Source organism: Hippocampus zosterae, chromosome 14, assembly GCF_025434085.1.
Source record: "Hippocampus zosterae strain Florida chromosome 14, ASM2543408v3, whole genome shotgun sequence".
Taxonomy (NCBI): domain Eukaryota; kingdom Metazoa; phylum Chordata; class Actinopteri; order Syngnathiformes; family Syngnathidae; genus Hippocampus; species Hippocampus zosterae.
Window position 1 is genome coordinate 16,291,699 of NC_067464.1, and position 24,680 is coordinate 16,316,378.

At 42.7% G+C, this 24,680-nt stretch overlaps 2 protein-coding genes across 4 annotated transcripts in view; one reads left to right on the forward strand and one right to left on the reverse strand.

Moving 5' to 3' along the window:
- Positions 1–21,310, reverse strand: part of rrh (retinal pigment epithelium-derived rhodopsin homolog) — a 41,821-nt gene extending 20,511 nt beyond the window's left edge. Inside the window, exons 1-2 of one of the 2 annotated variants that reach the window (XM_052085831.1) lie at positions 20,016–21,310; positions 1,850–2,040 (exon numbers count right to left, since the gene is read on the reverse strand). In XM_052085831.1, the coding sequence (XP_051941791.1) occupies positions 1,850–2,040; positions 20,016–20,142 (318 nt within the window). In that variant the 5' untranslated portion in view covers positions 20,143–21,310. Of the gene's footprint in view, positions 1–1,849; positions 2,041–2,724; positions 2,964–20,015 lie in introns of those variants that run through there. The other variant, XM_052085832.1, reaches the window with a different exon arrangement.
- LOC127614447 (uncharacterized) overlaps positions 1–24,680 on the forward strand; it is a 197,190-nt gene that overhangs the window by 94,820 nt on the left and 77,690 nt on the right. The gene's annotated exons all lie outside the window — the stretch shown is intronic.

The following is a 24,680-nucleotide window of genomic DNA, read 5'->3' on the forward strand; positions in this document are numbered from 1 at the left end:
AGCCAGCATTTTTTTACACAGTCAACACCCGGTCCTTCCTCATCCGTCTCCCACTGTAGTCACACTGAAGCCAAGCGCTACGTAAGCTTTGTCATATTTCCTTGACTCGTTTTTCGGGTCACTTTCTCTTGTCTCATGATCGTTGTCTTTCTCGCCTTTCTTTGTCATCCCTGTTTTAAAAAAACCATGTTGTCTCCGGAGCCTTTTTAACTGCACTTCATATAGCCTGCTTGGCGCAAAAAAAACCAAACAAAAAACCTACACCACAGGGCTAATACAGTTCTCTCTGCACACTCTCTGACAATGAGGACGCCACTGCCAACTGCTGTCATGGATGTGCAATTACATATTATTCTATTTTCTTTGGCAAAAAAATGCATGTTCCTGAGAGTCCCTGGCATCCCACTACGCCCCCCATTATTTGAGAATGACTGTGACATAAACAAATGATATTTTTGGTCACAGCACAGAGTTGAGAATCACAAAATGATTTTTTCGTCCTGGGCGGGGGGATGTATCAGAAAATTATTGAGAAGTTCTATCTTACAATGAGTGGAGTGAATAGGTTTTCCTCAGCTGCACGTTGCTGTCAGAGATTTTCACTCGGACAGTTGACAAAGGCTTGAACACAGGAACAGATCGACTTTCACTGCCGGCAGGAGGTGCAGTTCTCCATGAGGCCACTGTCACCCCACCTCTGCAACCTCTGCCGGCCCTTTTATTGACCGTATGCAAATTACAAGGAATATATCAGAAAAACACTCCCATCTTCATTAACATGACACACCTCTGGACGACCCCATTGGGTCACCCCTCTGACAAAGCATTCTCTTGGTTCCAGCACGAACATCCAAAAACTAACAGACACGTGTACATTTTAAAGAGCAGTGTCTCCTTGAATTGATATGTCTGTAACTCTGGCTCGTGACCTTTTCTCATGATGGAGTGTTCAAGTACTCCCTTTCGTCCAAGGTTAAATCTTCCTTTCCAAGTTTGTCAGATAACCACCACCAGTGTGTCTACTCATGATGTAGTCAGGTACCAACCGCTTGTGTGCAAGATGCTCTGAACACAAGTATTTTGAGGTCAATCAAGCATGTAACAAGATGAAACTTTAAAACATGACAGCATTGTCTTCATCTATTCTAACAGTTTCACTTTGGATTAGTCCTAATAGCCTATCATCGTGGAACAAGGAGAGACGAGAAAAACTAAAATCTCAGGCCACTCACAATTAGTTAAAACTAGACAATAGAATAAACACAAGTAGAATATTCATTCATCTTCCGAACCGCTTGATCTTCACTCGGGTCGCGGGGGGTGCTGGAGCCTATCCCAGCTGTCTTTGGGCAGTAGGCGGGGGACACCCTGAATCGGTTGCCAGCCAATCACAGGGCACACAGAGACGAACAACCATCCACGCTCACACTCACACCTCGGGACAATTTAGAGTATTCAATCAACCTGCCGTGTGTGTTTTTGGAATCTGGGAGGAAATCGGAGCACCCAGAGAAAGGCGCAGGCCCGGGGAGAACATACAAACTCCACACAGGGAGGCCGGAGCTGGAATTGAACCCAGTACTTCTGCACTGTGAAGCCGACGTGCTAACCACTGGACTACCGGGCCGCCACACAAGTAGAATAAAGTAGAATAAATAATAAAATAGTAATATACACCGCTTGCTCTAACTTTCTCAACTGTATTTATCTCACAAGATTTGAGAAATGTGCAAATGGTGCAGTAGACCCTTTTTTCTGGGGTGGGGGGTTGGATTGTTTGGAAGATTTCAAAGAACTCATCCCATCAGCATCTTGTCTGTCCTCTTGAAAGTACATGTATGGTACCCACCTGACAACCAGTGTAGCCAAATTTCCAGTATCCGTGGATATCGGAGGCAGCTGACATGGGGTAGCCAATGCCTGCTACCCCAATGTCAGTAAAGGCCAAGTTGATGATGATAAAATTGGTAGCAGTGCGCAGCTCTTTAAACTTAACAAACATTAGAAGAACGACAATGTTGCTCAGGAGACTGATGATACCTGGAAAGAAAAAAGGTGAAAAAGAGTTTGAAATTAGAAGTCCATGTTGCAACGTAAACTCAGAATTAGTGTCAGCCTACTCATCCATTCATTGATTTCCTGAACCGCTTATTCTCACAATGGTCACGGCATGCTGGAGCCTATCCCAGCTGTATTTGGGCAGCAGGCGGGGGACCCCCTGAAACGGTTGCCACCCAATCGCAGGACACACAGAGACGAATAACCATCCGCACTCACACCAAGGGACAATTTAATCAACCTGCCAATCAACCTGCCGTGTGTGTTTTTGGAATCTGGGAGGAAACCGGAGTACCCGGAGGAAACCCACGCAGGCACGGGTAGAACATGCAAACTCCACACAGGAAGGCTGGAGCCAGCATCGATCCCATGACTTTTGCACTGTGAGGTCAATGCGCTCACCACTGGCCCACAGAGATGCCCTCAGCCTCCTCAATATAGCAATTTATCTTCTGGCTTATTGGATCACATTTGCACCAACTGTCACATTTTTTTCAGACTGATAACAATACCGATACTAATGGCAAGTAATCAATACCAACAGTATATTGGATCCATAACATTTCTATTATACCAATGGCAAATAATAAAAAAAACCTTTCATCCTCAAAAGACATCATTACGGCCGGCAATGTGGGTTTCAGGACATTGAAAAGTTTAAAAAACCTTTTGTTGTCGAAAAGTCACTTCCACTGGTGGGTCCGTCGATGTAAAGTGTCACTGTTGAAGTTATGCAGACACTAACAGACCAGTCCAAAGTTGAGCTGAAAGCTAACTTGACTCAACACCAACTGATGCTAGTTTTTCAGCGATTCTTATCGATCCTCACAAGGGTCACTGGCATGCTGGCGCCTATCCTGGCTGACTTCGAGCAGTTGGCGGGATACACCCTGAACTGGTTGCCAGCAAGGGCACAAACAACCATTCGAACTCACAATCACACCTAAGGACAATTCAGTACCATAATCAGTTAACCTACTGTGCATGTTTTTGGAATGTGGGATGGTGATGTTTATGAGCGATTCTGCTGTTGCCGATGTACATTGAATGCACCGCAGCGCTTGGAGCAAGGGAGAGAGAACTTATTCTATAGCACAGGAGTGGGCAAACCTTTTGGGTCGGGGGCCACATTGATTCCTAAAATTTGACAGGTGGGCACAAGATACGGTACATATAAAAATTTGCACCTGTTGACAGTCCATACCAAACATTAACAGAACAAAAGCATTGACGTATTAGGAGAAACTTTTTTTAATATGTCCTGCATGTATGTATTGCATGAACATCCAAGTATGTTCACAGCACACATGTCTGACAACACAAGCAACAAAGTGCATCAATATATTGCCCAAAAACTGTTTATAACACAAAAACTGCAACATACAGTACAGGTATATAAAAAAAAATTGCTACAAAATGAGACAAATATGAGACCTGGTGGCTTTTCCTTCCACTCACTCACTGTCTTTAACTTTACCTCCTCTCGATCATGACATGACAGCATTGCTCAGCTGATGTTGTTCACTGAATTTTTTAAGCCAGCCACGGGATGCTTCGAAGTCTTCGAGGCTCATAGTTAGCACTATGGGACTCGCCTCCTCTCTTACTAGCGGTCCAGTTTGCGGAAGGTTTTTCTCACGATAACAGTCAAACCTTTCCGGGAAACGTTCATTTACTTGACTGTCCGTCAAGCCGCAAGCAATTCACTCTGAGCATGGAAATTGCCAGAATCGGACTGAGCAAGAATCGCTTTCATGTTTTTCAAGGTCTCGCAGATTTAAGTCTTTCTGACTCCAAGTGTCTCCTAAATGTTTCATACTTTGTAACCCGCTTCGTTTAATCAGATACATATCACTTTCTCTTCTGCACTCATGACTGTTCCTGTCATGATTCGGTTTAGGGACCAACAGGTGGCACTGTAGGGCTCCTCCGGCAGCTGCACACCTGTTGGTCATAGGTAATTACGGCTTTAAAAGGACTCCCAGCCCGAACACTCGGTGTCGGGTCACTGTTTGCTTGCAACTGTCATGTTTGTTTCTGTCATGGTTCTGTTCCTGTTAGTTTTTTGCCACAGTCTTGGTTTTGTTTTGCTCCTTTGGATTAGTTTTGGTAGTTAGCACTTTGTTTGTTTTGGATTCAGTTTTTTCTGTTTCATTAAATATAATTCATCAAGTTCACCCTGCTCCTCCCTCCTGCCTGCTTTTTGGGGTCCACCACCACCTCGCAACGTGACACTTCCTCTTCTTTGGGTGCCATGACCTACAGGACTAAATGTAAATGAATGAAATTAAAAACTTTTGCAATTCCAGTCAAACTCACTCCAATAAAGAGTCACTTGCATGTCGCCGTTTCGTACTTTGTAACCCGCTTCGTTTAATCAGATACATATCACTTTCTCTTCTGCACTCATGACGGTTCCTCTTTGTTTAGGTGCCATGACCTACAGGATGTAAATGTAAATGAATGAAATTAAAAACTTTCGCAATTCCAGTAAAACTCACTCCAATAAAGAGTCACTTGCATGTCGCCGTTTTGGACCCAATGATAGAAAATCGCGGTGCGGCCAACCTTATTCCGCCGTATTGAGCGGGAGTTGCTTGAGTTGGCATTACTGCGGGCTTCCGTATGACTTACGGGTTCCGGAACTTCCATTGTTATGAATCGATTGTTAATGTAATATAGTAGTCCAACGTTTAATGCATATGTTGTTTTTTTAACCAGGTTCGGGAATTTCCGTTTGAGAGAGGTGCGCAGGTGGTAGATAAGATTTCTCCCTCTATCTCTCTCCCTCTCTCTTCATCTCCCCCTCACTCCCTGTGCTCTGCAACTTCAAGTAACTGCGCTACCTGGCGTTGAAATACCTGTCATTACAAGTCCAAATGAATTTAATGCAATCATTCACATCGAACCTTAATTCTGTATTAACCTTCGACGGGCCGGATTAAAAAGACCAATGGGCCGGATCCGGCCCGTGGGACATAGTTTGTCCATCTTTGCTCTAGCACTTTACCATGCGAGTCGAAGGAGAAACGGCTATGGATAAACAAAAGCTGGTCTGGTCTACCTGTGTAAGCCGGGAGGTAGTGGAGTTGAATCTTGTTGCGAATTATATCCAAGGCTAGAGAAGTGCTTTGAAGAAATAACGAACATGGTGAGTATTTTAGTTGAATATGTGCAATGAGCGTTCCATGTCAATGTATCATTCGATTTGTAATATTTAAAAAATACAGTCAGTTTGGTGAATTTGGAGTTTACTTTTTGTTGGTGGCAAGATATAACAGTGTTGCCAGGGAAAAAAAGGTAAACCAATTGTACCGCCACGTGCGCTCCATAGGAGGGGATCAGCATCTGAATTAAGTGATCATTCTCACGGCGAATAATGCTGTGGACTTCATGCGAGTTAGGTTTACACAATTATTTGTCTCACTGGTCAATTATTGTAAAATTGCTTTGTTTCGAAGAACTGTACTCTCTTCTGTTGTTTCTACTTGCGCGGCGGAGAGAGCGAGAGAGAGGAGGTGGGTGTGGGCGTCTCTGAAAGCAGCAGCACGTCTCTCTCCGCCTCCTATGGGGAGTTCACATGGCACACATTTGCTCCGGTGCTGCACCGATATATTTTGTTGCGATAAATAATTTACACTGGAGCAAATTTTGTGGAGCACTCACACGTACAAAGCCGCTAAGCGTATCAGCACTGGCACAGCATCGGCGGTGTAGCCCCACTTGCGTTCACACGGCAGTTTCTGCAGCGGAGCAAAATGACAGAAAACAAATGAGCTGTCGTGTTGGTTCTTTTGAAAACGTATACACAACTCAAGGGACTACTGGACAGGCACGTCCTTCTCCTTCTCGGTCTCCGTACCTTCTGCTCGAGAGTGAACACCCCCGAAAACGTAAATCAACGATGACTTTAATGACACTCAGAAAAGCAAACACGCAATGCGCCAAACAGAAAATCAAGAGAGGAAATCACAAAATAAATTACATGGGGGGCGGGGGGTTGTGAACACACAACAACAGAACAAACTACATAAACAACTCTGAGACAGTCCAGTCTCCTACAAAAGGAAAGATGTTCCCAGCCAAGTCTTGTGTCGTTATTAAACAAACACATGACGGAAGTCCGACAGAGCACGAAAGCAACACATTCTCACCGCACGTAATCAACTCTTCACAAGCATTTGCTCTGGAGCAAATTTTTAAACCACCTCACTGAGGTGGATCAAATTTGCTCCGGTGTAAGATGTTTTCCGGGACTACGCCGGAGCTAATTTGCACGTGTGAATGCTCGACTGGGGCAGCCCCGGGGTAGCACTGGAGCAAATCTTGCCGTGTGACTACCCCTCTAATCATCAATACTGATTAATTGTCTAATGATTAACACATCGGCTGCCTTATAGCTGTGGGAGATTTTGGTGTTGCCACTCTCACTGGAACCTACGATAAAGCGCCCTAAATTGGATAGATTTGGCTAATTTGATACATTTGCGAGAAAATGATTTGTTCTTTGAAATCTTATGAGAAGGGTGACATGGAGTAACTGCTTGTTGACCAGTCAATCACTATGCCACCATGTCATATATCCATCCATTTTCCATCCATCCATATTCCAATCTGGTTTTCCTCACGAGGGTTGTGAGCGTGCTGGGTCCTATCCCAGCTGTCTTTGACCAATAGGCGGGGGACACCCTGAACTGGTTGCCAGACAATCGCATGGCACACATAGATGAACAACCAGTCATGCTCGCACCAACACCTTGTGTTCCATTAACCTACCATGCATATTTTCAGAATGGGGGGTTGGGGGAAGGGGGACGGGGGGTTGGGGCAAGTGGGACCAGAGTACCCAGAGAAAACCAACACCAGCCCAATCAGAACATGCAAATTCGACACAGGAAGGCTCGAGCCGAACACCATGCAACCCTCATGTGTGTGTGTGTATATATATATATATATATCCATCCATCCATCCATTTTCTGAACCGCTTAATCCTCACTAGGGTGGCGGGGGGTGCTGGAGCCTATCCCAGCCGTCTTCGGGCAGTAGGCGGGGGACACCCTGGATCAGTTGCCAGCCAATCGCAGGGCACACAGAGACGAACAACCTTCCACGCTCACATTCACACCTAGGGACAATTTAGAGCGTCCAATCAGCCTACCATGCATGTTTTTGGAACGTGGGAGGAGACCGGAGCACCCGGAGAAAACCCACGCAGGCCCGGGGAGAACATGCAAACTCCACACAGGCAGGCCGGAGCTGGAATCGAACCCGGTACCTCTGCACTGTGAAGCCGACGTGCTGACCACTGGACTACCGGGCCGCCCTATATATATATATATATATATATATATATAATTTTTTTTAATCCTAATCTCACCGCTCGGGTGGTGTCCGTCCCTCATTCAGCTCGGGTCCTCTACCAGAGGCCAGGAAGCTTGAGGGTTCTGCGCAGTATCCTTGCTGTTCCGAGCACTGCACATTTCTGGACTGAGATGTCCGATGTTGTTCCCGGGATCTGTTGCAACCACTCATCTAGTTTGGGGGTCACTGCCCCAAGTGCTCCGACCACCACAGGCACAACTGTCACCTTTACCTTCCAGGCTCTCTCCAGCTCCTCTCTGAGCCCTTGGTACAGTAAATATTCCCATCCCCGGAATTCTATGCAAAGGAATATCCTTCACCCGGAATAAAAACCTATGCATTGACATTTTGACTACGATATTACGATATACTGTCACGTCCCGTGCCCGCCAGCAGGTGGCGGGCTTTTCCCTCCGCCAACTGCACACCTGTCCGTAATTTCGGGTTGATTATCTGCCTTTATTAAGAGGCTCCGGCAGTCCACTCACTGCCGGAGAATTCCACGCCGTGCCATTGTTCTCTCGCGCTAAAACCTCTATAGTTGATTTCTCGTTGCCTTCTAGCCTTGTGGTCGTTTATCTTGCGTTCTCTTTAGTCCCAATATTGTATATTTAGTCTATAGTCTAATCAGACCTTCCTCGCCTTTTGTTTTTCTGCGAACGTTTTCTGTTGTTTCCTTATTTCTTCCCTGGTCCTTATTTGACCAGCGTTTTTTGTTACTGTTTCCCTGTCGGGCTCTTTCTGTTCATTATTAAAGACTTTTTGTGTTCTTACAAAATCTTTTCGTGTCTGCTTTACCTGGGGATCCACCTCGTTGTTTTGTTGTGCACGAGGCGATCTTTCATCGCCTCGGGCTCAACGTGACATATACATTATACATTACAAGTTGCGTAAGCGGAAATTCCAATACCTGTAACCCGGATGGAGGTGTAATGCCACGGGAGCTTAAATACACGCAACGCCCACCCGATGCGACGGAAAACACAACGCTGAAACAAGTTTTCACTTCGCGTTTTTCGATCATCAGATTCTAAACGACGACGTGCAAGTGAGTTTTTATTGCCGTCCATTTTACTGTAATTGTGAATGATTTTAACTTTATTCACTTACGTCCTGTAGAATGCGGCACTAGCTTAAAAGCAGCACCCACTCGACACGACCGAAGAAACGTATTCGCTTCGCCGTTTTCATTCATCAGATTCGAAACGAAGACGTGTAAGCGACTTTTTATTGGCGTGCGTTTTACTGTAATTGCCAAAGATTTTAACTTTATTCACTTATGTCGTGTAGATCATCGCATCGAAACGTAGAAGAACTGTAACAACTGGAGCGGAGCGAGTGAAATGCATCCATTTGTGTGAGGCTGGACACAAAGTTAAAAAGATCCAGCAGACACTTGGAGTCGGAAAGACGCAAATCTACAAAACTTTAAACAACAAGGCATCGATTCAACTCCTGATGACAAGCCACCATCCAGCAAGGAAGCAATGCAAATGGCAACAAAAATCCTTCAGTATGCACAAGAATTACCAGACATCGGTGATCAACGGGGCAGTTACTTGCAACTAGCAAGAAAACTGTAAGACACGCAGGCAAACATTGTCATAAACCAAAGAATGCATCCAACAAAACAATCCAAAATACATATTTTTTTCCCAAGACAGAAAAAAATAAACATTAAAATACTGTATGTATTTTACTGTTGTGATTTTTTTGATACACCTGTATTGCAGTTTTTGTTATATAAACAGTTTTTGGACAATATATTTTTGTATTTTATTGATTGTGTTGTTACACATGCATTTTGTCAAAACACTTGCAGGTTCATAAAGGACATGTACCATGCTCATTTCCCAAATGAGAAATTTCTCTTATCAGGACAAATTGGACAGCGCAAACACGAGTCCGTACTAGAAAATATTTACTGTATTTCTCGAGTTTCTCGTGTTCCTTCTTTCTGATGTTTCCATCACTTGGGACTGCTACCTCCACTACAACGGCTTTCCTCTGTCCTTTATCTATGATCACGATATCTGGTTGGTTCGCCATTACCATCTTGTCAGTCTGGATCTGGAAGTCCCACAGGATCTTCGCTCTGTCATTCTCCACCACCTTCGGAGGCGTTTCCCATTTTGACCTCGGGGTTTACAGTCCATACTCTGCACAGATGTTTCTCTCAGGTGCCTCTTTACACAACCTACACCTTGGTTCTTGTCTGGTGTGGTATATCTGGGCCACAATGGCTCTGGTACTCATGGCCTGCTCCTGAGCAACCAGGATGAGTGCCTCCGTGCTGTCCTTCAGGCCAGCCCTCTCTAGCCACAGATAGGACTTCTTGAGATCGGCCACTTCAGTTATGGTCTGGTGGTACATCCCATGTAGGGGCTTGTCCTCCCATGATGGTCCCTCTTCCAGCGCCTCATCTTCTGTTCCCCATTGTCTGAGACATTCTCTGAGTATGTCATCCGTTGGAGCCTTCTCCTTGATGTATTCATGGAGCTTAAATGTTTCATCCTGGACAGTGGCTCTCAGACTCACTAGTCCCCGGCCTCCTTCCTTTCGGCTTGCGTACAGTCTCAGGGTGCTGGATTTGGGATGGAACCCTCCATGCATGGTTAGGAGCTTTCGGGTCTTAACGTCTGTGGTCTGAATCTCTTCCTTTGGCCACCTTATTATTCCTGCAGGGTATCTGATCACTGGCAGGGCATAGCTGTTTATTGCCCGGGTCTTATTCTTGCCATTGAGCTGGCTTCTTAGGACTTGCCTCCCTCGCTGGAGGTATTTGGCCGTAGCCGCTTTCCTTGTTGCCAGTTCGAGGTTGCCATTGGCTTGTGGTATACCGAGGTACTTGTAGCTCTCCTCAATGTCTGCTATTGTTCCTTCAGGGAGTGAGACCCCTTCAGTGCGGACTACCTTTCCTCTCTTAGTCACAATCCGACTACATTTCTCAAGCCCAAATGACATCCCGTCACTGCTGTAGATCCTGGTTTTGTGGATCTAAGGCTCCAAGCCTTGTCCAGCCGCCTAAAGCGGTATAAAAATTAGGCCAGACGAATAAACAGGCTGTTCGCAACACATCCTGCGAAAGTGTACGCTCAGTGGCAGGGTCCTAACAACAGAGCTGACCTACCAAGACTGGAAACTGAAAGGTACTGGAAAGGCATATGGGAGAAGGAGGTTGTACATAACAGCAGTGCACAATGGCTTGTGACCCTGAGAGAGGAGCACAGCAACCCAAGCCCAGTTACAATAACAGTTTCAGAAATACAAAGAGTCTCAGATATGGAAAACTGGACAGCACCAGGCCCGGCCATGGTCCACACACACTGGCTAAAGAAACTCACAGCACTCCATGAGCACCTAGCAGCACAAATGAACCAGTTGCTGAGAGATGGGACTCACCCAGGATGGCTAACCAAAGGGCGAACGATACTGATCATGAAGGATCCCTCAAAGGGTGCAGTCCCATCCAACTATCGGACAATAACCTGTCTCTCCACAACATGGAAGCTCATGTCAGGCATCATTGCAGTCACTCGAGGCAGTGACCCCAAAACCTGATGAGTGGTTGCAACAGATCCCGGGAACAACATTGGACATCTCAGTCCAGAAAAGCGCAGTGCTGGGAACAGCAAGGGTACTGCACAGAACCCTCAAGCTTCCTGGCCTCTGGTCGAGGACCCGAGCTAAATGGTGGTTAGACACCACCTAAGGGGTGAGATGAGGACTTACCGTATTTTCACGACTATTCGATGCACCGTACTAATGGCCGCAGTCTCATTAATGGGTGACATTTCTGTATTTTTCACATACACAGGACGCACCGTACTAATGGCCGCAGTTTTACAGTGGTAAAACATACGCTTAAATTATATATAAATAAATTAGAGCTGTCAAACTATTAAAATATTTAATCTACCGTATTTTCACGACTATAAGGCGCCATTAAAAGTCTTAAATTTTCTCCAAAATGGACAGGACGCCTTATGGTGCGGAGCGTCCTTTGTATGCGCTGAGTTCCAAAATCTGACTGACAGCCAACACGCTGTTTATATAGAGAAAAGGCGGAAGTGACTGTGGCCAGGCATGCGGGAAACAGGTCGGCAAATTAGGGAAGGGTGGGCGTGTATATATACATATATGGAAAGAGAGAGAGAGATAGAGGACAGGCAAGGGTGGGCGTGTAAATGGACGCTAAAGGGACGCCGCAAGCAGGCACCAACACCTGTAGTGTGGCAATGTGCATTGTTGCAAAACAACTCCGGTTTTGGTTTCTAAGAACGCCTGAAAATAAATTCGACAAAGAGACTACGAAGCTCAGTTCAAACTTAAAGCCACCGGTTATGCTTTTGGCATGCGTGCCCATCTCACAGCAGCGGTGAAAAACCAAGTCAAGCAAATGAACTCTGAGCTTGCCGTTATTCCCGGAGGCTTGACTAAAGAACTCCAACCGCTGGACATTGGCATCAACCGGGCGTTCAAAGTAAAGTTGCGAACGGCATGGGAACAATGGATGATCGATGGCAAACACAACTTTACAAAGAGTGAGAGGCAGCGCTGGGCGAGTTACGCCACAATACGCAACAACGAGAGGTAATGCGGCGTTTTTGATGGATTACGGTACTTGCACAATTGTTCAATTCTTTCTACACACACACGCGCTGCCACCATGTTTCGCTCTGTTCTTTACTTTCAAATGTGGGAAAGCTTCACACGAGAGAAATGTTGACTTTGCTGTTGCTGCTCCTTCTTTCCGCTCGGCAATGCGTAGCAACTCACACTAGCATGTGATGCGTTCAAAGACAACTGGGATGTGCAGTGCTCTGCTTCTGATACAGAGGATGAGGACTTTGATGGATTTCTGGGTGATGATTGATCGAAAAACGTGAGAACATTGTACGATGGCTAAATAAAATACACCCGAACTCAGTTCTGCTTTCGTTGCCTTTTTAAAAACGTGTTTTTAGCTTGTATCTGTATGTCTTGGCATGCTACCGTATGCTTCAAGCTAACGTGTTAGCGTGCGCGCATGCATGCCGTATGTTTAAGCTGGCGTATGTTTTACCACTGTAAAACTGCGCCCATTGGTACAGTGCGGTCTGTATATGTGTAAAATACAGAAATGTCAACCATTAATGAGACTGCGCCCAACCGTACGGTGCGTCGAATAGTCGTGAAAATACGGTAATTAAAAATGCAACTGTCATAATTAACTCAAATGAACTAAAAAATTGTGATTACTCACATTTTATCATTTCTGAATTTCCTTCTATATTTTGTGTCCTATTTTCCCCCATTTTAATGCTCTCATCAACATGGAATCATGAATCAGTTTTCTATGTTTTCTATTCGAAAATTTACTGAAATAACAATTTCGATTTTCAATTTTACATGAACATTTTTCACTTGGAGCAGTTATTCACACAATCTCTCACACAATATTACTGTCCATCAACAACAGTGAAAAAAAATATTTTGTCACACAACAGTTGCTTTAACAGCTCTTTTTATGGAATCAAAACAGAGCAATATGACATTATAAAGTGCACATCTAAGGTAAACTAGTAGTCAGCCTATAGTGGATTTAAACCATGGGTGCATACCTCGTTTTTCTCAAGTTTGCTTTGAACACAGCAGTCAGGCTATGTTGATTCTGTTGGTCCTTCTTGCGCGGAAGTCTCTCTAAATTTTTGTGTAGACATCATTTCGGATGATCACACTTGGTTCGACGACAACACTGGAGACGTTTTATTTTCAGTGTGGTCGCTACCACTGCACCGCTAAACTCTCAACGTGTATCAGCACACAGTCGCTGTCAGACGAACACAGAGAGGCTCCACCCGCTTTATTTATATCGACACAGAACACCGTAACCTTCCTCACAAAATAGTTCCAAACAAGTAACAATCGCGTCAATGGCATACATCGAACTCAACGTAATGCCTGCTCTTTATTCACCAGAGGCTAATCAACTTAGTCTCTTATATCTCTCCCGAAATAGTGTCTTCTCCCGCTTGGTGTACCTTAGCCTTATCCTCTACGTACAATCTCTGTACACAGCTTGTAATGGAGGCTCTCGCTGGCAATCCGTACTGGAGTCGTTAGATGCAATGAGAATGATTTCAGCTTGAGTCGAGCTGTGGACAATTTTGACATGCTTTCATGCAATAGCCATACATTTAGGTATGGCTTCAGCAAATTTGTTCTTCGTCGTGTCATCCATTTTCTTCGCTTTGAAATTATCCATAGCTGTCTGTCTGCGACGAGGGGGCGGAGTACTCGCGTGAGCTGTGTGCTTGGCCATTAAGTGGTATTTCAGACTCGACGTGCTATAATGATAGCTCAGTTTACGACTGCAAAACATACAGGTAACTTTGGTCTTGTCAGTGGAACAATCTGGCAACTTTTTAAAAGTAAACTCTTTAAAAGTATCCCTTTTCGGTGTCTCGCGGTACCGTGGCTGGCAAAACACACGTGCGTTGACCTGTGCAGCGCGCTTGTTGTTTTGTTTCTGGTTTATTTATAGAGAAACGTAACATCCACTGTGACGTGTACCGTGATAATCTTGCGAGAAGAAAATGTAATCCCGTTCAAATTCATTTAAATTAATGCCAATAAAAACGCGCTAAACTGACAGATCTAACATAAATCCTTGTCCATATATACTGTATGTTGTTCGTTTGGGTTTTTTTCTGCATTTCGGGCGCCCCCTCCGCGACCGTTCTGAGTATAAACTGATCAGAAAATGGATGGATTTTGGGCACCGCGTTAACATAAAATTATTAAAACTGACAAAAATTTACATATGTGTTTATTACCCGACAGTGACGATATATAGTGTTGATGCATCTTTATATTTTACAAATAATTCAGGTTTTGAAGCGTTCAGAATGGAAACAAAATTAAAGTAACAAAGTTCATGGAGAACGACCTTTGAGCAAGAGCGGTTCAAAAAAATGGATGGAGCAATGTATTGTTGTTAAATCATAATACAATAGGTTTCATGTGAAGGAAAACAATTTTTGTTTTTAATTTTATGACTATGTTCTCATCTTTACATGGTTGACGCAATAAAATATTGAATTTAATTAAAAGCTTAATATAAATTATGAGTATAGAGTAACCAATTTGTTGTGTAACTGAACAGATTTTAAAAAATCCTCTGACAAAATATACTCCAGTAATGTTCTCGACAAAAGTCGGGGAAAAAAATTCTGACAAATTCTTCTTGAAGTGAATTTCGATAGATTGGCAGCTCTCTTGCCATCTCAACTCACATCAACTCAATTGTATTTATAGAGCACCCAACAACCATCGCTGTATACAAAATGCTGTGCATGGAGAAAATATCATATATACAACAATAAAACAACAAATTAATAACAAAGACAGTATAAATCAACAAACAGTAAGACTAAGATCAAGTCTGAGTCATGCCATGTCAAATGCCATAGAATACAAATGAGTTTTGAGACGAGTTTTAAAGATGGGCAGCAAGGGGGCTTGCCGATTGTTCAGTGGGATGATCATTCCAAAGAGAGGGATCAGCAATGGAAAAGGCTCGATCCCCTCTGAGCCTCAATTTAGTTCTTGCTACTTTTAATAATGTCTGGTCCGCAGACCTGAGGCAGGTGTTTTGTGGCGGATGAGCTCAGAGATGTAAGGTGGCGCTCGGCCATTTAAACATTTGAAAAATAATAATAGGATCTTAAAAAGAACTCTAAAATGCATCGGGAGCCAGTGAAGGGATGCTAGAGTAGGAGTTATGTTACCCTCTTACAAGTACCAGTCAGGAGGCGAGCAGCAGCATTCTGGACTAGCTGGAGATGCTTCATGGAGGACTGGCTGACTTCAAAGTAAAGTGCATGACAATAATCCAGCCGTGATGTGACGAAGGCATGACTTTTTTTTTCCTTTTCTACCACTCCCCCCCCCCCCCCCCCATTTTGCTGCTATACACTGAAAATTTCCCCAGTGTGGGAGAAATAAAGGTTATCTTATCCTATCTATCTTAATTACTGTCTCAAAGTGCTCATGAGAAGGAGATGTTTTACTTTAGCCAGCTGCCTAAAATGAAATAAGATGGATTTAACAACACCACCAATTTTCTGGTCAAGTTTAAAATCACTGTCCAGTTTAAGACCCAAGTTAGAAACTGTTGACTTAAGATAAGAAGACCAGGGGCCCAAGTCTACAGGATCTGATGTACATGGGCCACTGGGACGAAACACGATCACTTCTGTCTTATTTTCATTGAAATTCAAGAAATTTAGTGCCATCCAGGTTTTCATTTCCTTCAGGCCGGATAAAAGTGGCCTTTATGAGAAAGCTTCTTTTTTGCTCAATGGGACATAGATCTTACTCTCATCTGCATAGCAGTAGAAAGAAGTACCATGTTTCCTTCAGATGGTACCCAATGGGAGCAGGTACAGTGAGAACAGCAGAGGCCCCAGAATTGCGCCCTCTGGAACACCACATGACCGTGGTATACAGAATGCTAAATCAAATTGACCTGATTTTTGGCCTTTTCTGGAGGTCACATTTCAAAGAGCTCACCCCGACAGGTTTTTATGAGATTGTCCAAACTATGCATGTTTTTAAGATAATCAAGTTGATGAAATAAAGCAAAGCTTTTCTTTTGTCAAGTGATGCTGCTGTGACGATACACTGAACCCAATGGTGGCTTGCACTTACTCAATTTTATTTTGTCAAGTGGGTGCACACAAAATAATCTGGATTTAGATATATTGTTCAAGTATACGTTTTGTCTTCTTCAAAAGTATATCTGGATGCAGATGATATCATTCCATACAACTGCTTAACGAAGTAAAATTGAATAAATTCTAGAGGTGTCAAATTATCCGTGAATTGCGAATAATTCATGACAGTCAAATTTAGTGTGTTATGTTTTTTAATCGCGTTAATCTAAATTTTAATCTCTAACTATTGTTTCTGTAGGTGGGTTGCCCTTTTTAATATCCTTTTTTATATGTTGGCTTCCTGTGTTTGAGTACATGAGGGTGGGAAACAATGGTTAGTGACAGCCTGAAGCAGACATTGATTGGCTGTCATCATGTTGGGCTTGTTTTGCAGAAGCTGATTGGCTCCTATTGGAGTTGGGAGGGCCAGATAAACAGCGGGTGAGGAGAGGTGTGGTGAAAATGGAGGAGGATGTGAGAGTTCTCGGCCCAACGAATGGAAAATGTAAATTCTGAAAACGCCCTGATGGGACTAATGATAACAACAGTGTTGTGCCGAATTTGTAAGAAGGAGTTTGCTTTCCATCGAAGCAAGTCAAGTCAACAACAAGTCAAGTCAACAGTATTTATAGAGCACTTTCAAACAGCCATCGCTGCATACAAAGTGCTGTACATGGAGCAATTTAACATGCACAATAAACAGTAAGCCAAATCGTTAATAAAGGCGGTAGAAAGCACCAAACAGTAAAACCAAGAACAAATCTAAGTCATACTGAGTCGAATGCCAAAGAATACAAGTGAGTTTTGAGCAGGGTTTTGAAGATGGGCAGCGAGGAGGCTTGCCGAATGTTCAGTGGGAGGTCATTCCAGAGAGGGGGACCAGCAACAGAAAAGGCTCAATCCCCTTTGAGCCTCAGTTTAGTTCTTGGCACTTCTAATAATGTCTGGTCCACAGACCTGAGGCGCCGGGCAGGTGTGTAGGGGCGGATGAGCTCAGAGAGGTAAGGTTACGCGAGATTATTCAGAGATTTGAAAACAAATAAGAGGATCTTGAAAATAACTCCAAAATTAATGGGGAGCCAGTGAAGGGATGCCAAAGTAGGAGTTATGTGCTCCCTCTTACGAGTACCAGTCAAGAGGCGAGCAGCGGCATTCTGGACCAGCTGAAGGTGCTTAATGGAGGACTGGCTGACTCCAAAGTACAGGGCATTGCAGTAATCAAGCTGGGATGTGACAAAGGCATGAATTACTGTCTCAAAGTGTTCATGTGAGAGGAGAGGTTTTATTTTGGCCAGCTGTCTTAGGTGAAAGAAGCTGGATTTAACAACGGCACCAATTTGCCGACCGAGTTTAAAATCACTGTCCAGTTTAAGGCCCAAGTTTGAGACTGTTGACTTAAGATAAGGAGACAGGGGGCCCAAGTCTACAGAATGGAATGTACAAGGGCCACTGGGCCCAAACAATATCACCTGTCTTCTTTTCGTTGAATTTCAAGAAATTTTGTGCCATCCAGGTTTTGATTTCTTCCAGACAGGATAGGATTGGCCTTAATGAGAAGGCGTCTTTCTTGCTCAGTGAGACATAGATCTGGCAGTCATCTGCATAGCAGTGGAAGGGAATACCATGTTTCCTTAAAATGGAACCCAATGGGAGCAGATACAGCGAGAAAAGCAGAGGCCCCACAATTGAGCCCTGTGGAACACCACATGACAGGGGAGCAGTGCGTGACTCAGAGCAGCCAAGGCTAAAACAAAAGGTTCTGTCAGCTAGATAAGACCTAAACCACTCAAGAGCACTGCCACCAATGCCCACCAAGTGCTGCGAACGAGTCAGCAGAATACTGCGATTCACTGTATCAAATGCTGCAGTTAAGTCCAATAAAACTAGACACACGTGGTCTCCAGAGTCATTTGCGAGGAGGATGTCATTAGAAACGCGTAACAGGGCTGACTCCATGCTATGCATCGTCTTGAAACCTGACTGGAAGACCTCCAAGATGTTATGTTCATCCAAGAAAAATGTCAACTACATGTGCACCACTTTTTCCAGAATTTTGGAAATGAAAGGCAGTTTGGAAATGGGCATGAAACTTTACAGCACATCTGGATCAAGACCAGGTTTCTTGATCAAGGGTTGAAGCAGCTTAAGTTTAGCCAACCACATCAATGCAAAGCACGAGTAGCGAGAGCAGCCACACCTAACATTATATCGCGAGCCACAGCAAAGCTCTTTGCCAAGCTAAACTCGAGAACACCCCGCGTACGAGGCATGAAGTCAGCATAGCTGCTGTGACCTCTACCCTCTAGAAGTGATTTATGTTTATTTCAATGCTTTATTTTTTAATGATGAACAGTGTGATTTCTGAAGTGTTAATTCACAGCACTGTGACGTAAGGGTCTGTTTTATTTATTTTTTATTATCTGAAACAAGGTCAGTCACTTGTATAGCTCAGAAAAGTGTTATTACTGTTTTTGATATGTTAACAAAGCATTTTATGGACCTGATGTTCTATTTTATTGTTTAATTTTGTAATTATTTGGAGATTTACCAAAAAACATGACAGTGATGTTCCCCCTGGTGGTCGAAACTAAAGGTTGCAGGTAAGAATTGGGACAAGTCTCAAATACAGCAGAAAGTAAATGGCTCGGACTGCATCTGTTCAGGTCTGTTTAAAAACAACAAACCACTTTATAATGCCATTTTATTTGTGATGTCAATCTTTTAATCTGCCTCAATAATGTAATGAATGTAAAATGAAAATAGGGGGTTTCTCAGCAATTTTAGATGAGATTAAAATTAAAATTAATTAGGATCAATTCATTACAGATAATTAATTCATCACACTATTGTTTTAATCTCTTGACAGCACTAGTAATTTCAACCCACCATTTTTTTCATTGTACCGTTTGCCAAGAAAAAACAGATTTTAATGTTCATATAATCTTGGAAACATTAAGAACCTTTGAACTCACAGGCCAACATCTTTATGTTAGGTTATTTTGTGATTGTTAAAAAAAATACATCTGGAAAAAAAAATCCAATTCAAGTTATTATTGTTGTTGTTATTATTGTTGTTGGGTGACCCAGTGGTCGAATGGTTAGCGCGTCGGCCTCACAGTGCAGTGGTGCAGTGTTCGATTCAGTCTCCGGCCTTCCTGTGTGGAGTTTTTTCCTCCAGGTACACCGGTTTCCTCCCACATTCCAAAAACATGCGTGGCAGGTTAATGGAACACTCAAAATTGTCCCGATGTGTGAGTGTGGATGGTTGTTTGTCTGTGTGTGCCCTGTGATGGACTGGCAACCGGTTCAGGGTGTCCCCTGCCTACTGCCTAAAGACAGGTGGGATAGGCTCCTGCACCCCCTGTCACCCTTGTGAGGATGAATTATTATTATTTAATTTTTATTTATGTATTTATTTATTTGTCTTTCATGAACAGAGGGGGTTCTGACAATCGATGTGTATTACACTCGTACTCTTAGTAAGGTAATATTGCTTTGATTTTATGCAAATGTGGAAAGGCAACTTTTCAATTACTGTTGTAATGTTATGTAATGTTGCTGTATCGCAAAATGGTGCGGGTGGACTTATATTTGGAGATCTGTTCAGAATACAAATTGACACCTGATTCAAATTTGATTAGGTTACATACAAACATACTTTCAATTAACTACTATTATGAATAGCTCTTCTTCACTTTGGTTTTACATCGTGTGAAGCAGAAATCCCAACACAAGTTTGAAGAAAGAAAACTGAATTGAAGTGCTGTTAAAATGTACATATTAAAAAATATGAAGTAAGATATTTTTACTGAACAGAAAATTAGAATACTCATGAATAATGTGTATTACCCATTTGCAAAACAAAAGTCCTGAATAAACATGATGTTCTTTATTACCTGCAGTTATAAGATATGCAGCCACTATGTTGTGCTCCAGTTGGGAAAAGGAACTTTTTCCTCCATAAGGTATATCGTCACTTGAAACATTGAGTCCAGCATTAATTCCCATTCTCTGAAATGTCATTCACAAAGTGAAATAAGGTAACAACAAAATATTTTCCAGAAAGAAAATTGTGAAGCGGTATCCAAATTTCAGAACTTTGCTGTTTGCTAAAATCTGCTTGTTTTATTGCAATAAGGGGTGGTCTATGTAGAGGGGTGAGGTGGAGAGGATTATTACATTCCACTGTGTTCCCTTGTTGTCAAGTAACGGGAGGCAGCTTGTTGGTAACATGAGCAGCAGTGTTCCACTTGAGAAGATTACCGCTCACGTGAAATTTTCTTGGGAATGAGCCCTTCCCCACTCAAGGCACACATTACACATTACAAAACAAATGCCAAAACATGTTAAAAGTATACAGCACAAATACCATATACATTGTATACCAGGGGTGTCAAACTCATTTTTGTCATGGGCCATATTTCCCTTGGAGGGCCGTTATGACTGAAACCACATAAAAAAGTCAATAATAATGGTTTATTAACTTTTGTTTAAGTTACTGTTATGAGGGGTTTGGTGCAAGAAAATGCTGACAATATGTCTCCTATTACATTCTGAGAATTTTATGTTTGATTTGCCTTCACGGGCCACATAAAATGATGTGGTGGGCCAGGTCTGGGCCCCGGGCCCTGGGTTTGACACCTGTGTTGTATACAATAACAGGGGTAAGGACATGTATGTTTAAAAAAAAAAGCTATTGTATGATTTACAATATCTTATGACTTTTTCTGTCATCTAATTGTTGTGTCATATTCCAGACATCTTTTGTCTCGTTTGAATGCGACCTCTGATTTTATTACAATATTCCTACATTTAGTTATTGTTTTAATACGAGTGCATTTATTGAGTTTCAGAATATCTTGTCTTGAATCCAGAGTAGCCTAAATAAGCATCCCCCAGGCAATATGTACTATATAAAAATTTTCATTGGCAGCGCGGCGCATGTACTTTGGTAGAAATGTTCCCCGTTGGTTTGATTCAGATCCTCCCAACTTTGAATTCTTGGATAACAGGTTGGGTTATATCCCCCGTTCGGTTCTCTGTCTGCAACCATAGCATCACCAGAAGCAGATAGGGAATGAGTCTTTTTAAATACAGTGGTACCGCTCCTTACGAAATTAATTGGTTCTGGAAGAAATTTCGTAACTCGAAAATTTGACACGTTTTCCATGTAAATGCCCTAATCCATTACAAGCCCCCGAAAATTCAGACATAAATGTTTTGTAAAGCATAAAAATGCATCAAAATATGGAACAAATGCACGTTACAATTAGATTACTGCACAATAAATGAGAGTTGTGCAAAATAAAAAAAAACAAAGAATAAAGAATCAAAATGATGTTCATTTAACTTCACTACGTCCTCGTCGTTTTTTGGCCTCTTTAATAATAATACATTTTATTTATAAGCGCCTCTCAAGACACCCAAGGACACTTTACAATAACAAAAAACACAAAACAATACGGGTTGAGCAGCGGCAGCCAAAACGCATTAGCGTTCACTCAACCCGGAAGGCAGAAAGAAACCACAAGGGAGGGAGAGGGGGAGAAAAAAAAACACGCTCGAATTACCCTCATTTTGAGGATAATTTGAGTTAGGCAAAAAACTCCTGCACAAGCATATGACAGTTACAACAGGTCACAATACATAAACAATGAAGACGGTGAATCAGGGAAATGTATGAAGGAGGGGGTGATGGTGGGGACTAGCTTCCGTGCATACTTTCATCAGGGGAAGGTCGAGATAGCAGATGTTGTTTTTAGTTCATGTTTTCTCATAGAATTCTTCTTTTGCCTGGCGTTTTGAAAAGATCCAAGGACGTTTGTTTGCTTTTGTCGGCTTTTAATTATTCATTTATTCATTCATTCATTCATCTTTCGAACCGCTTGATCCTCACTAGGGCTTTTAATTATTCTTCGAAAATGTCCAAGGCAAACATCAAGCGTAGTGAGCGATCGTCGGACTGGTGAACACTTTTTCTGGGTGATTCATTTACATAAAACTATAGGAACACCATATCGCCCGAGGGGCGAATGACAGGACACTGCATAGACCAGGGGTGCTCATTAGGTAGATCCTGATCTACCGGTAGATCTAAGACAGGTCCCAAGTATATCCGAGGAGTGTCGAGGAAAAAAAAACAAACAACCATTTGCGTGTCTTTGTACATGTTAATAATATGTTTTTGTGTTAATGTACACTGCACCCTAATCATTTTATCAGTCTCATTTTCACCAGAAAATATTTAAAAATAAAATAAAGCAGGTAAATCTTGAATTTATGGTGGCGTGTGATTACGTCACCGGAAGTTGTTAGCTCTCAGCAGTCTGCAATTGCAGCTTGTGTCATTATTCTCATTCAGAGTTTGCTCCGTTTACAATTCCCCGAGGGCACGGGCAAAGAATAGGAATCTAGGAGGGCCCAGGGAAGCACTTTAAAACAGTACGTGTGAGCTACGATAGTTAACAGGCTGCAAAAGTGCTTCGCATGCCTCAGTTTCAGGCTGTTTCTCATCAGGGCATGCATGTGTGCGTGTGCGTGTGTGTGTGTGTGTTTGTGTGTGTGTGTGCGTGTGTGTGTGTGTGTGTATACGTGTGCGCGCGCGTGTCGGTAAGGGTAGATCCCGGGAGGTTAGTTCATCGAAAAGTAGATCTTCGATCCAAAAAATTTGAGCACCCCTGGCATAGACAAACATCTATCTATCCGCACCGCACAAACAAATACGGTAGAGGTCACTCTTAGCCAATGGGATGCCAGGAAGATGTTTGGTAATAGCCAATGGCAGAGCACCTACAAGTATGTTGCGTTCAGAAAACTTGGAGCTGTGAATAACAGCACACACTGTATTTTTACTTTTCGTATCTTGAAATTTCTTTTCTCAATATCTTCCTGTTGAGCCATTTCGTAACTTGAAAATTTTGTATGAAGAGACGTTCGTAAGTAAGGAAACGAACTGTATCAACATAGGTTTGTTGGATGGAGTGTTGCGTAATGATGGAAGTTTACCCCAGTGTGGAATTATTTTGATCTTGTGACGACAAACATTGTCAATCTTTTTCTCCTTTGAGCTTTGCAAGGTTCGTATGGGTCCTTAAAGGTCATAAAAATCGATTAAAAAAGAAGCTGTAAAATTATATTCTTTATTGTCCATAATTTTCAGGGAACTCTTCTAAAATCCATAAAAATTAACCTGCAGTGTTCATTTCATTTGTGTATGTCATTTTCCCCACCTTTTCCAATTAATCGTTTTGTCGAAACATGCAGGACCTGGTACCTGCTCTGCTTTTTCCGCTGTCTCCCATTAGTTCCGATCACGTGATCACTTCGGGTCATTCCGGGAAACAACAATACAGTAATCCCTCGTTTGTCGCGGTTAGTGGCGACCAAAACCACCCGCAATAAACGAAAATCCGCGAAGTATCGTCCAATTAACATAAACAAGTTAAAAAATTAATAAATAAAAAGATTTCCGCAAACGGGCTGCGAGAAGCTGCAAAACAACAGCGAGTCACATACAGCAACATATCCAGTCTGTACATTTGTAGGAGTACAAAAATATTTATAAGGCCAAATTTAATGATATACAGTACAGTACATGCATTTAGAAGTACAGTAAATGTTTGTAGTACAGTACAGAATAGTAATTAACTTTCTTTAATTCTATAAAGTAAACAGTATTAATACATACAGTACAATATATATATATATATATATATATATATATATATATATATATATATATATATATATATATATATATATACAGTACTGTACATGTGTAAGGTTAGATTGCGGAAAACGTGGAGGCTTGGATGAAGATTTCTGACGGGCAAAGATGGGTAATTGTTGGTGTTGTTTTTTCTTTTGAGCAAAGATGGAAACGCTAGCTCGTTAGCACGGAAGCTAACCGCGGACGTTAGCACGGAAGCTAACTGCGAAAAGTCGCTACGCAGCTGGAACCCACCACCAGAGACCAACCAGCCGAACGCCAGCGAGCGTGAGGGAGCCGGTAAACCCACTTGCCACGTTAGAAACACCCAGCAGCAAGCCCAGTGGACACGTCACAAACTTGCATACAACCGGCTAGCAACGAGACCCGACAAAATGCCACCCAAACAGAAACAAGACACAAAGCAGGAAAAGGATTCCCTGACCCTCACTCAAGTAAACGAATTACTCCAGCAACAAAATAGCTTTTTACGGCGCTCTTGCAACAACAACAGGAAAATTTCAAAGGATTAGTCAAGATGATGTTTTGAAACACTTCTGATACTCAATTTGAATGAATATCAAGTTTTATAAAGGATCGTCGGAGATAGGCACTTAGAAATAACGACAAGACACTTCTGGCTACCACCAATAGGCACTTTATTGGTCCCACACAGAAATGATAACACAGTTCAAACAATTTGTATGAAGCTAAAGAACTCTTACCGTATGCCATTAGGGTGGAGAGCCAACACCCTCAGCAGAGTGAGCTTCAATACGAGCTGGGCGTCCGTATGCTACCCACAGCAGACTCTACCGAATGATCTCGGCCCTCCTCCTTTTATTCTGTAATG